The sequence below is a fragment of the Leucopleurus acutus genome (assembly GCF_964270905.1).
Source record: "Leucopleurus acutus genome assembly, chromosome: 16".
NCBI classification, from domain to species: Eukaryota; Metazoa; Chordata; class Mammalia; order Artiodactyla; family Delphinidae; genus Leucopleurus; species Leucopleurus acutus.
Window position 1 is genome coordinate 61,436,145 of NC_139158.1, and position 14,342 is coordinate 61,450,486.

A 14,342-nucleotide genomic window follows, 5' to 3' on the forward strand; every position below is an offset into this window, starting at 1 on the left:
GAGTCAACGGTGACTCTGTCAAGGTTCTTGCCTTCAAGATTTCCCCAGTCTGACCAGGAGCTCTTCTGACACGAGCTCACTGATCATCTTCATATCCACCTACCCCACCCTCCTGTTTGAGGGGGTGAAATCATGTTAGGGGGATGCCAGGAGAAGGGGAGCACATGGGCCCCTGGGAGAGCGGGTGGGGCCAGAATCCCTCTGGGTGATAGGAGAAGAGGCTTCTAGGGGTTCACTGTGAGCCCTAGAGCCTGGGGTGACTCCCTAAACCACCCTCCCACCCCCCACCATCAGCCACCTTCCCTAACTGGACCAATGCTTCAGAAAAGAGAGTCAAAGCATTAAGACCTTTGTCAACCTTAAGAGTTGACAAAGCATCCGTTCCAGGCTGCCCCCACCCTGCCTACACACAATTCAGGACAGTCTCAGGGATCTGTTTTTAGACCACCATTTACCAATCATTTTCAATCCCTGCCCATTTCTCTATATACAGAAACATCTCACATGACCTCCATTTAGAGTGATTCAACATCTCAAAGCTTTTATCATTTTCTAAACACACAATTATGCCTGCCTTATAAAACCACGCCCCCAGTCATCCAGGCTCGGAAAGCTGTCTCAGTCAAGGGACCAGTCTGGCAATCACAAAGTCGTTTTCCAAACGCCCAAATTCTGTTTCTCAAACACTAGGAGCGGTAAATACTTTTATTTAAATCCATCACTAGGAACGATCTCAAGCACACGCTGAAGTCCTGAGAGTAGTAAATGTTGCTTCACCCTCCCCAACACAGGCAGCCTGCTGGACTTCCTGAAGAGTGAAGAAGGCAGTAAGCAGCCGTTGCCAAGACTCATCGACTTCTCAGCCCAGGTGAGAGCCTAACGGGGAAGTCTGGGGAGGGCGACAGGAAGGCAATTCTCTCTCCAACAAATGTTTATTGATCACATACTATAGTAATAACAGTAATGATAGCTAACATTTATTGAGTGCTCAGGACTAAAGTATGCTTCTTCTATGTGCCTTCTATGTGCTAACTCATGTAGTCCTCACATCAACCTAGGGTGAGATTTTTGTTATCTTTTCCTTTGTGATCAACCACTCCAAAGCTTAGTAGCCTGAAACAGCAACGTATTATTTCCCATGATTCTGTGGAGTTGACTGGGGTTGGCTGGGTGGTTTTTCTGCTCCATGTGGTGAAACGGAGCTTCCTCTTGTGGATGCATTCTTCTGAGAGCTTGCCTGGGGCTAGAATGTCCGAGCCGGTGGCTCATCCTCCAAGTCTCTCTCCAGTGGCCCCACGTCACTCAATAGGCCAAGCAGAGCTCCTTTACATCCTGGCGGCGAGGTTGCAGGAGGGAATCTTCTAAGGGACCAAGCCGTAAATGAGCAAGCTCTGCTTGCATCACGCTTACGAATGTCCCCTTGGCCAAAGCAAGCCACATGCCCAGCCCTCAGTCAGTGTGGGAGGGACTACACCATGAGCCCCAGGAGGCATGGTTCACTGGAAGCCGCTGATGTAATAGTCCGGCCACAGATAGGTAATTGTCACTCCATTTTACAGAACAGGAAATTGAGGCACAGAGATGAAGTGAAGTACAGATGAGGAAACTAAGGCCCAGTGAGGTGGAGTAGCTTGTCTAAATTACTACGTTACTTTTAGGGGATACAGCAGTGAACAAAATGGAAAGTATTGCTGTCCTCCCAGGGTTTACACTTACTAAACAACTGAATCTCTTAGAGAACCAGGACCCAAGTGGTCCTGGCTCAGTGCCAAAAGAATGCAGTATCCAGCAAAATTAAAAATGTCCATAAATCACACAAATGCTTCTTAAAACCCCATTTTCTTTGTCATCTTCCCTTCACTTTCTACAGCTCTTCTCACCCCCAGCCTGAGTGCTTTTTACTTCTAGCCTCTCATTCTCTCCTATCTGTGGGAAAACAGGGGAGGAAAAGTCTGCTATGGGGGTACACGGCTGGAGCACTTAGCCCAGTCCAGGAGCAATCTGAGAAGGCTTCTCAGAGGAAGCGGTCTCTAGGCTGAGCCCTGAAGGATGAGTAGAAGTTAGGCAGATGAAGAGGAGAGGGAAGGGTATTCTAGGCAGAAGCAGCAGCCTGTGCCAAAGCCCAAAGGGCAAAACAAGAGCTCAGCCTGGTCAGTTGGAGCCTGGGCCTGGCAAAAATGAAGGGGGTGTGGCTTGCAGCCTGGAAGGTGTTAAGGGAGACGGGGGGGGCGCCTGGGCCTAGGGCTGGGCCTTCTGGAGATGCCTGAGGCAGAGTTCACTTGAGTAGGCAAATCCTGGGGGGGTGGGCAGAGGTATAATAAAAGACTTTACCTTTCAGAGCCTGGAATGCCAGAGGCCTATGGAAATCAAGACCTGGCATTTTCCCTTCAGTGGGCGCTGCCCCGGGGAAACAATAGTCTGGCCTGTTACTAAATTATAACCATCAAACTGGCAGAAACCTTGCTGGGTGGAGGTTCACGGACTGGGGCAAGAACCACTCTCCTCATGGCACGGACAGGAAAATAGAAACCACAGGAGGGAAAGAGGTTCCAGGCCCTTGTGCATCAAGGAGCAGAGGTACCCTCAGAGCCCAGGGACGGGAAGGAGTCAACCTGGTGGCCTGATCTTCACTTCCAGTCTAGAGAGGCAGGTGGGCGCAGTCAGGGGAGGCTGCCCAGCCCTGTCACCAACTGGCTGTGGAGCCTGAGATCCACTCTGGGTCTTGGTCTCTCTATTTGTCAAATGAGGGGATTGGACCATCTCTGTGGTTTTCAAGTTTGAAAGCTTTTTCTTTTTTTTTTAAAGCCATAACTCGGTTAGTCAAATGAATCTTATAGAGCAGCTGAATACTTTAAAATAGATCAAAACAGAGCTGCTCTGATTGAAGCAGGTGGCCTTTATTTTGTCCCTCCAACCCCAAGATGACCTTGAGGTATCAATTGGGTTCAGTTTGAAGAGCCCTGAGCTGGGATATCCCTACAGGCCCTTCCAGCTGGTTCTGTGATTCCCTGATACTCTGAGAAGCAAACCCAGTAATAACGCCTGACATCATGGCAGCCCACTTGGTGGGCATGAAATCTCACCACCTCATTAACCCCCAATTCGTAGACCAACCCTGAACCCAGTCAACCTATCCACTATTTGTTCAGTTGACAAACCCTTGAGAAGAACCACTATATACACATGGGCTTAGGAATCACGTAGAGTTTTGCTATTGACCCCAGCTCTGCCTGTGTAGCTTTGAGCAAATTGCTTAACCTTTCTGAGGGCCACTTTCCTCAACAGGGACCATTATAGCCACTGTTGAAGTGAATAATTATATGCCAGACACTGTTCTAAGCCCTGATGTAGACTTAGAGTATTAATCCTCACACGACCCCTTGGAAGAAGGTTCTATTGTCCCCATTTTACAGAGAAGAAAAGTGAGGCACAGAGGGTTAAAGTAGTTTGCTTGGAGGTCACAGAGATATGGGGCTCAAATTGAGCTGGTCCAACCCCAGAGTCACCTAAGCATTCTCATCTGCTGTCTCCTGAGTGGGGTTAGTCCCACCTGCCCCACTGAGCTCATGTGCTCATGTGCAAATCCATAACATGAGAGTCTGTCCCTGGGTACTGAAAAATGGTAACGACCAGCATTAGTGCCTGCTCTGTGCCAAACATTCAGGTAGAGTAATGGACACAGACCCTGAGCAGGGCTGTCAGATTTCCAGTCCTGGTCTCCACTTGGGCCAGTTAATTATTTCTCTAGGATTCAGTTTTCTCACCTGCAAAATAGTGCTGATATCAATAGTACCTCCCCCAAAGCAGAGAGTAAATGCTATTTAAGTTTGTTAAGTATTATCTTATGATTAATGAATAAGTTACAACGTCCGCCGTTAATGTTACAGCTGTTGTTAACTGTTTGGTCGAGGAACTCCTTATAAATTTTCCACACCCCCTGGTCAAGACTCTGCCTTACCACAAACAAAATCAGAAAGTCTCACGTCTTTGTTGGAAAGACTGGAGCCTCAGACCGCAGTTCCAATGGCCACAGGTGCTCCCTGCTGGCCACTTTCCACAAGTGCACCATCCACTTGCCTCAGACTTTGAACAGGCTTGTGTCTCGGTTTGGTCTGGTCAGAAGTGCCACCTCCCCAAATAATCTCACCAGATTGCACCCAGCTGCAGTTCTCCAGAGCACTGGGGTTCTGAGTAACTAGAGGCAGCTTGGGGTATGGGGAGTGGAAATCCACAGACAGGTTTGAGTCAGAATCTCCCTGGTGGTGTGATCTAGAAAATGTGTCCCTCCCCTGTACAACAGAAATGGCGATAACGCCTGCCTCAAGGACATTGAAGGCCAGTTTATGAACTATAAATGCTATTTTCTGAGTTTCTGAGGGTTAGTCATAAGCCTGTTTCTGAGGGTTAATGCACAAACCCTTGTAAGTGGAAAACGTCTCTAAGGAAAAATCCCACATCTTTCTGTCAGGCTTCCAAGGTCCCATTGTGAATAAGAATCCTCCACACAAGGTTGGGATTGACATATATACATTAATATGTATAAAATGGATAACTAATAAGAACCTGCTGTATAAAAAAATAAATAAAATAAAATTCAAAACAAAAAAAAAAGAATCCTCCACACAGTCCATTATGCACTCAGCAGCCATGATGACATTAAAATATATATCAGACCATGTCACTCTCCTGCTCTAAGACTTCTCTCTTCCCTTTACGCTTAGAATACAACCCAACTGCCTCTCCTAACCTACAAAGTTCTTCCCAATCAGCAGCCTCCCTAACAACCTCAACTCCCCCAACTTCCCCTCTGGCAACTTCTGCTCAGCCACCTGTTCTATGAATACCCAAGCTCACTCCTACTTCCGGACCTTTGCTCATGGTGATGCTCTTATTTGACACACTTTTATCATCACTCAGATCTTTCCTAAAGTTTCACCTCATCAAAGCAGCCTTCCCTGACCATCCAATCCAAAACAGCCCTCTACACTTCGTGTCCTATTACCTGCTTCATCCTTTCTTTATGGTACTTATTACCACCTGCAGGGACCTTGCCTGGCTCCCCACCTGTTCAAGCAATATGTCTGGCAACCACGAGACACTCAGTAGATATTTGTTGAATGAATAAAGGAATTTTCCCTACCCAGGCTTCGAGGTGAAGGAGGCATAAGAGATACAGCAGAATGTTATGTGAGCCTAGGTTGTTCCCAGAAGTGGGGTTGGGGATGAAAGCCCGTCGAAGTATATTGGTTTGTGTGTGTGTAGGTCCTTGGAGAAATAACACTTTTTCCTCAAAGCGTTCTTGGGAGGTCTTGGAGCTCTAGAGAAGCCCCAAACTGGCCCAGGCCCTGAGGATCCCCCCAGTCTGGCTGGGTAGACAGAGAAATGCCAACCTGAGCCCAGGACCCTCCCACAAAAAAAGAGGGAGCTGGCGCACGTATTTTCCAGCCTTCTCACACTGGGACATTTCTCTTCTGCTTTTGGATGAGACCCACCTTGGGCTGGGCCAGATCCGAGGGTAAGGGTGTCTCTCTTTTGGGTGGAGATTGCAGAAGGCATGGCCTTCATCGAGCAGAGGAACTACATCCACCGAGACCTCCGAGCCGCCAACATCTTGGTGTCTGCGTCCCTGGTGTGCAAGATTGCTGACTTCGGCCTGGCGCGGATCATAGAGGACAACGAGTACACAGCTCGGGAAGGTAGGGGATGCTGCCGAGGGCCCCGTGGAGCCCACTCGGGTGGGTCGTGACTGTTGAGAGTTAAGACCCGTGAAAGTGATTGGTAAAAATGCAAAGGTCTGTCCCAGTATCAGCTGTGAGTTATTAAGCTGGACGGACTCCTGGACATAGTGTCTTGGTCTGCAGAGTCTCCCCCAGTGACTGTGATCAGTTGTAGATTGGGTTAGTCAAGTCATGTTGAAATTAAGGGTAAGAGCAACGTTATGTGTAGTCGACAAAAACTGGGAAGCATCTGGGCTTCCCTGGTGGCGCAGTGGTTGAGAGTCCGCCTGCCGATGCAGGGGACGCAGGTTCGTGCCCCGGTCCGGGAAGATCCCACATGCCGCGGAGCGGCTGGGCCTGTGAGCCATGGCCGCCGAGCCTGCGCGTCCGGAGCCTGTGCTCCGCAACGGGAGAGGCCACAGCAGTGAGAGGCCCGCGTACCGCAAAAAAAAAAAAAAAAAAAACTGGGAAGCATCTAAATGTCCACAAATAGTAGAATGATCTTTAAATTGGGGTATATTCACAGAATATGATATTATGGAACGATGAGGACTTACGAACCAGCGACACATGCAAAAAAGTAGATGACTCTCACGGCATAATATCACAATAAAAGAAATCAGACACGAAAGTAGATGCTGGATAGTTGCATCTGTATAAAATTCAGAAACAGGCAAACACATATGTGAAGGTTGACAGCAGCAATATTCTTAAGAGCCCAAAAGTGGAAGCAACCCAAATGTCCATCAACTGATACACAAAATGGGATATAGACATACAATGGAATATCATTTGGCCATAAAAAAAGGCATGAAGTACTAATATACCCTAAACATGGATAAACTTTGAAAACATCATGTTAAGTGAAAGAGGCCAGACACGAAGACCTATATTATATGATTCCATTTATATGACATGCCCAGAACAAGCAAATCTACAGACAGAAAGTAGATGAACTCCAGCCTAGGGCTGGAGTGGGGACCTGGCAAGAAATGAGTAGTGACTGCTGTGGTTTTGGGGGGTATGATGAAAATATTTTAAAACACAACTTTGTGAATATACTAAGAACCATTGTACTGTATACTTTAGGTGGGTGAATTATATGGTCTGTGAATGTATCTCAAACAAAAAAAAACAGGCAAAACTCATTTATGATGTTAGAGATCAGAATAATAGCTACCTGGATTGGGGGGGGTATTGACAGAGAGGGGGCCGGAGGGAACACTTCTGAGAAAGTGTTCTATATCTTGATCTGAGTGGTGATTACAAAGGGATATACATATATAAAATGCATCAAGTTGTGTATGAAAGATTTATACATTCTATTTCATGTTTATTATGACACAATTTAAAAAATCTAAACTTAGGGCAACCACTAAAAGAATAGAGTGTAGGGCTTCCCTGGTGGCGCAGTGGTTGAGAGTCCACCTGCCAATGCAGGGGACACGGGTTCATGCCCTGGTCCGGGACGATCCCACATACCGTGGAGCAGCTGGGCCTGTGAGCCATGGCCGCTGAACCTGTGCGTCCGGAGCCTGTGCTCCGCAACGGGAGAGGCCACAACAGTGAGAGGCCCGCATACCGCAAAAAAAAAAAAAAGAATAGAGTGTATAATTTCTAAACCAAGAGAGGATAAGCAGGAATAAAAAAAACTCTCTCAATCCCAAGGAAGGAAGGGATTGGGGAAAAAAAGAAAAAACATAGAGCATTTTCAGAACTTGACTATGTACTAAATCATAAAGCAGGTCTCAACAAACTCCAAAGAACATGTATCCTTTACACCACATTCCCCAACCACAGTGGAATTATGATAGAAATCACTCACCAAAGGTTAACTAAACCCATCCCAGACCAGAGGCAAGGAGGGGAGGACTAGAAGGGGAGACACCCAGTGACGGGGGAAACCTCAGAGGCCAAGAGCCAAAATCTTCCCTTTCCCCATTGCAGGGGGTTAGGGGGCGGAGGCATCAGATGTGACCTGGTCTCAAAGTCCCTTGAAGTTCTGCTGTCCCCAAAGGTCCTGTGACCTCTAGGACTCCACTCTTCAGGAGTTGCAGTTCACCAGGACATCAGCTGAATCAATGAGGTGGCCCCAGAGAGTGAGTTCCCAGACACACCCCAGGCACCTCGGCCCACTCCTCCCCACTTTAGCCATCTGTCCTCAGGATGGATGTTCCTTGCTTCCACGGAGGCCAGATTGAGGGAAGTCACAGTTCTGCAGGGGGCAGACGTTGGCAGCTGTACCGCTGTCCTGTTCCCTTGCACTAGCAGAGACCCAGCCCTGACTGCTCCCCAGACTCAGCCTGACTCTGCTCTGTCCAAACCACAGGGGCCAAGTTCCCCATCAAGTGGACAGCTCCTGAAGCCATCAACTTTGGCTCCTTCACCATCAAGTCAGACGTCTGGTCCTTTGGTATCCTGCTGATGGAGATCGTCACCTACGGCCGGATCCCTTACCCAGGTAGGAGAGAGAACATCAGCTTGGGGCTGCTTCCAGGGCCCAACCTGGCTCTCTTCTCTTGTCAGTGCGGCCATTCGGACCGAGTTTTTGTTTGTTTGTTTGTTATTTTGTTTATTTATTGTTATCTTTTTTTTTTTTTTTTGGCTGCATCGGGTCTTCTTTGAGGCACGTGGGATCATTCGTCGCAGCGTGCGAGCTCTTCGTTGTGGTGCGCGGGCTTCTCTCTAATTGTGGCTTGCGGGTTTTCCCTCTCTAGTTGTGGCACGTGGGCTCCAGAGCGCGTGGGCTCTGTAGTTTGCGGCACGGGGGCTCTCTAGTTGAGGCACATGAGCTCAGTAGTTGTGGCACACAGGCTTAGTTGCCCCACTGCATGTGAGATCTTAGTTCCCTGACCAGGTATCAAACCCACGTCCCCTCCATTGTAAGGTAGATTCTTTACCACTGGACCACCAGGGAAGTCCCGATTTTTATCAGTATTTTTATTGAAGTATAGTTGATTTACAATGTGTTAATTTCTGCTGTACAGCAAAGTGATTCAGTTATATACATTCCTTTTTTAATATTCTTTTCCATTATGTTTTATCATAGGATATTGAATATAGTTCTCTGTGCTGTACAGTAGAACCTTGTTGTTTATCCATTCTATATATAAAAGCGTCCATCTGCTAACCCCAACCTCCCACTCCATCCCTCCCCCAACCCCTTCCCCCTTGGCAACCACGAGTCTGTTCTCTATGTCAGACTGAGTTCCTGGCCCTCACCCCCAACTTCCCCTCGCCTGCCCCGTCTCAGTTAAAGCCTCCATTATCCATCCAGTTTCTTAAGCCTGAAATCTGGGAGCCTGCTCGGCCCTTCCTCTTCTCTCATCCGTTTCCACACCCAAGAAGTCACAGGGTTCTGGCCATTTGACTCCAAAACATCCCAAGTCGGCCCACTTCTAACTCCACAGCCTCCACCAACACCAGGCCAACATCCTTCCTCACCTCGCTGGTGCAGTGGCCTCCTAATCAGTCTCCCATCTCTCTAACAGGCCTTTCTCCACCTGAGACCAGAGGGATTTTTCTAAAACTGCGAACCAGATCTTTTCCCTTCTCCACCTCTAACTTTTTAATGGCCTCCCAGCATAATTAGGACAGAATCCCAACTCCTAATTGTGGCCTGCAGGTCCTTCATGATCCAGCCCCTGCCTACTTCTCCCGCTTCATTTCATGCTGTACCCCACAGCCCAGTCATCTAAAGCAGCAACCTTTTTGGCGCCAGGGACTGGTTTCATGGAAGACAGTTCTCCCACGGATGGAGGTGGGAGGGTGTTTCAGGTGGTAACGCGAGGGATGGGGAGCGATGGGGGACAGCAGATGAAGCTTCGCCTGCTCACCCGCCGCTCACCTCCTGCTGTGCGGCCCAGTTCCTGTACTGGTCCACACCCCGGTGGTTGGGGACCTCTGATCTAAAGTACCATACATGTCCCTGTGATTCTCATTCACAATACCCTATACTGTTACATTCACAGCATTCATCACCACTGATAACTATATATTCATTTGATATTTTCTCCATCAGACTCTGAGCTCTGTGAGGCCAGAAATCATTTCTGTATTCCACTGGTGCATCTGCACTGCCTACATCTGTGCTTGGCTCATAATGGTTGTCTAGTAACTATTTGTCAAATGGATGAATTTATCCCCATGCCTATGGGCAGCACCCTACACTGAGTAGACCATAGGGTATACAAAGATATACCCGACATGTAGATTGCCGGGGACTCAGTAAATAAAGTTGTTCGCTGTTCCTTTTCAGTTGAGATGTATCCTAGGGTATCTGTAGCCAGAACACTGGGGAGAAGAGGCAAGATGGATATAAAGAGTCCCTGACTTTTTTTTTTTTTTTCGCGGTACGCGGGCCTCTCACTGCTGTGGCCTCTCCCATTGCGGAGCACAGGCTCCAGACGCGCAGGCTCAGCGGCCATGGTTCACGGGCCCAGCCACTCCGCGGCATGTGGGATCCTCCCAGACCGGGGCATGAACCCGTGTCCCCTGCATCAGCAGGTGGACTCTCAACCACTGCGCCACCAGGGAAGCCCGTGTCCCTGACTTTTTAAGTAAATAGTCCTGAGTTTTAATCCTGTCCCCATCAACTATTACACTTGGGAAATCCACTTGACTTCTACCCTATTCTTCATCTGTAAAAATTATAGGTAATGATGTCAACTACCTTGCAGAAGTGGTTTTGAAGATTAGAAGTAAAAGGTGTAGACACTTGGTTCACTCATCAGTATTTATCAAATTCCTACTGTGTGTTAGGCATGAAGGATACAGTGCATGAAGGATACAGTAAGAGACAAGGTCCCTGCTCAGCAGGAGCTCATGTTCTAGCCTGGAGGAACACACGCTAAACAGACACACACTCTCAGTGGAGATCACTGCAGAGAAGAAAATGAAGCAGGGGCTCGGGAGAGGGGGTGACATGGGCCTCCTGCGGACAGGGAGCACTGTCAGAGCAGGTCATATTTGAGCGGAAAGCCAGCTGAGTGAAGATCTGGGGGAAGGATTCCAGGTAGAAGGTACTGCCAGCTCTTAGGGCCTGCGGTGTGCCTGAAGAATAGCAAGGAAGCCAGGTAGCTGGAGACAAGGAATGAGAGCAGACGGTACATGAGGGGGTTGGCAGGGGCCCAGTCAGGCAGGATCCGTAGTCATGGTGAAGCCTATAGGTGTTAGTCTAAGTGTACAGAAGCTATTGGAGGATTCTAGGCAGGGAAGTGGCATCATCTGATTTCCACATTTAAGCGATGCTTTGGTTTAGTGTGGAGAGTGCATCGGGGCTGGGGAGATGGTGGGAGCTGCAGCAACGGCACAGGCAGTGGTGACAGTCGTAACAGATATAAGTTGATGAGTTGGTGCTGTGTTTTATAAGAAGAAAGGGTGTGACTTACTGATGTGGAAGGTGAGGGAGAGAGAAGAATCAAGGATGAGTCTCCTTGTTTTGATTGAGCAACTGGGTGCATGATGGTCTGGGAATAGAAATTCAAGAATTCTGTTGCAGCCCTGTTAAATTTGAGGTGACTTGTAGACATCCAAGTAAAGATGTTCAAGGAAACACTTGGATCTATGAATATGTTTGGTGTTCAAGACTGGTAATATAAAATTGGGGATCATAGATGTTTAAAGGGTTGTTCTTGAGGATAACTAACATAAACTTTAATTGAACAAAGAAATGTTCCCAGGGCTTCCCTGGTGGCGCAGTGGTTGAGAATCTGCCTGCTAATGCAGGGGACACGGGTTCGAGCCCTTGTTTGGGAGGATCCCACATGCCGCGGAGCAACTGGGCCCGTGAGCCACAACTACTGAGCCTGTGCGTCTGGAGCCTGTGCTGCGCAACAAGAGAGGCCGCGATAGTGAGAGGCCTGTGCACTGCGATGAAGAGTGGCCCCCGCTTGCCACAACTAGAGAAAGCCCTCGCACAGAAACGAAGACCCAACACAGCAAAAATTAATTAATTAATTAATAAACTCCTACCCCCAACATCTTCTAAAAAAAAAAAAAAGAAATGTTCCTACTCATAGGGTGACACTGAGTCTAGCTACCTGACTGTTTTATCTTGAGGGTACACCAATAAAAACCAGGCAATGGGTTATGGAATGCTGTATCCATTAGGATGCATTAGGCTGCAAGTAACAAATTATCAGGCTAAGAGTGGTGGAAACAATAGGAAAGTTATTTTTCCCCAGAGCAAGGAATCTGGCACTGGTGACTGGTCAGTTCAGTTGCTCAGATGCTCTCAGGACTCTGGGTTGGTTCCTCTGTGACTGTCTTCCCCATGCGGTCAGATGGCTGCTGCAGCTCCAAAGATCACATTTGTGTCAGTATCCAAAGGAAGGAGGAAGGGTGTGTCCTCCAAAGCCTCTTTTCTCATAAGGGAGAAAAACCTTGCCTGAAAGTTTCCTGGGAGTCTCCCCATCAGCTCCATTGGCCCAAACTGTGCACCAGGCCCCTGCCCTCGCTGCAGGGGTGGCTGGGGAAGGGATACCTGGCTTTCACAGTGGGAGGAGCTCAGTTCCCATGGGGAGGTGGGGAGTGATGGTTGTTGGGGAGGCAACAGTGTCTGCCACCCCAACCCCAATCCCTACCTTTTCAATTCCATGGCTCCTTCTCAGGGATGTCAAACCCCGAGGTGATCCGGGCACTGGAGCGGGGGTACCGGATGCCTCGACCAGAGCACTGCCCCGAGGAGCTCTACAACATCATGACTCGCTGCTGGAAGAACCACCCCGAGGAACGGCCCACCTTCGAATACATCCAGAGTGTGCTGGATGACTTCTACACGGCCACCGAGGGCCAGTACCAACAACAGCCATGACGGGGGGCGGCCAGGCAGGGCCAGGCACTGAGGCCATGCCTGCGCAGGGGCTCCAGCACCATCTGCCCAGCACCCGCTCACCTTTCCCACTCCCAGACACCCACCCTCTCTCCAGCCACAATTCCTCATCTGTCAAGTGTGTGGGTTGGACCGGACAATCTCTTTTTGACTCTAGCAACCCACAATCTGCCAATCTCAGGACACCCCCGGTTGATATTTCTATTGCCTGGGACAGCTGGATTCCAGTTACAGCTGTGGTTTGGATGGAGAACTTTAAAAATAATGAAATAAATATTTAAATAAAAGATCTGAATGCTAAAGGTTTCACTAACAGGTTGACTTGTCTTGTCCTGCCAATTTCTGAACATTCGCCTTTTGCTGGATGTCAAGTCAAAGGGGGAAGGACTGGCAAAGAGAAGTGGGGTTCAGTGCTCACAGTTTTCTAACTGCCCCCAAATACTTGCTGGCTGTATTAGTTTCCTATGGCTTCTGTAACAAATTAGCACAAACTTGACGGCTTAAAACAAAACAAATGTATTGTCTTGCAGTTCCATAGGTCAGAGTCTGAGATGGGTTGGCAGGGCTCTGGGGGACAATTGTGTACTTGCCTTTTCCAGCTTCTAGAAGCTGTCCACATTCCTGGTTCCCTTCTGTTCATCACTCCAAATTCTGCTTCCGTTATCACATCTCCTTCTCTGACTCTGAGGCTCCTCCTCCCTCTGTTACTTGTAAGAACCCCTGTAATTACATTGGACCCACCTGGATAATCCAGACTAATTTTTCCATCTTCAGTTCCTTAATCACATTTGTAAAGTCCCGTTTGCCACATAAGGTAACATCTTCACAAGTTCCAGGAATTAGGACGTGGACATCTTTTTTTTTTTTTTTTTTTTTGAGGGGGAGCATTATTCACCTATCACAGTGGATGGTTTTTTGTCTCCCAGAAGCTGGGTCGGCCAGGATGACAGGAGTGATTTTTCACGATCTGGGACACTGACTCTCCTGTCAAGCCACTTTGCTATGCATGTTGGTTGGTCTGGATCTCCCACAGGATAGGGGACTGCCTGTAGCCCCTGCATTTCTCATAGCCAAGCAGCCACCATGGTTGTTAAGATGGTATCCACCATTGCAGGAGCCCTGGCAGCTGGAGCTATGGCTCCTGAGAGGTATCTGGTACCCTGCGTTGGAAGCTCTCAGTGGAGGGTGGGGGGTGGTGGCAGATGTGGGAAGGAGGCAGAGAAGATGAGGCAGGGGGGCCTCCCTGCGTGTTGTCTCAGTTGAAAGTCACTGTTGGTTAGCTTTGTGGTAGGGGGAGCGATGAGAAGAGGTGGACAGTGGGATGGGGAGCAAATAACACCTTTCTGTATTATTGTATCTCCTGAAGGATCTATCTCCTTCTGTGAAGCACCCGCCAGAGTCCCATGGAACGCTATACTGACTTGATTCTGTAGCCTTGAGTAGCACAGAGTCTAACCTTAGGCACTGGGTATAAGAACAGTGGAAAATAAAGCTAGCAGTGTTTCAACTGACTTAGTTTATAACTGAATTTCTCTCTTGCTTTCTTGTTTGGGAATGTGTCTTTGGATATCTGAAAGCAGAGCCCAGGGTCCTGTGATAGGAATTTGCATATATGATTTGTGGCATATTAGATTGCTGTTCAGTAATCCATAGGAGGAGTGTACTTCCTGCCCCATTGATGCCAAGCTCGGCCACGGACTTGCTTTCACCAATGGAATGTTAGCAGATATGATGTAAGCAAAGACTAGAAATGTGCTTGTGTGGCTGGGCTTGCCCTCCAGTCTTTTGACCTG

The 14,342-nt window shown here is 48.4% G+C and overlaps 1 protein-coding gene across 2 annotated transcripts in view; it reads left to right on the top strand.

Annotated features, from left to right (window-relative positions):
* Nucleotides 1-12,830, top strand: part of HCK (HCK proto-oncogene, Src family tyrosine kinase) — a 39,012-nt gene extending 26,182 nt beyond the window's left edge. For both annotated transcript variants that reach the window (XM_082857415.1, XM_082857416.1), the window contains exons 10-13: nt 792-868; nt 5,543-5,696; nt 8,047-8,178; nt 12,329-12,830. In XM_082857415.1, the coding sequence (XP_082713541.1) occupies nt 792-868; nt 5,543-5,696; nt 8,047-8,178; nt 12,329-12,531 (566 nt within the window). In that variant the 3' untranslated portion in view covers nt 12,532-12,830. The remainder of the gene's footprint in view (nt 1-791; nt 869-5,542; nt 5,697-8,046; nt 8,179-12,328) is intronic.
* The last annotated feature ends 1,512 nt before the right edge of the window (nt 12,831-14,342 follow it).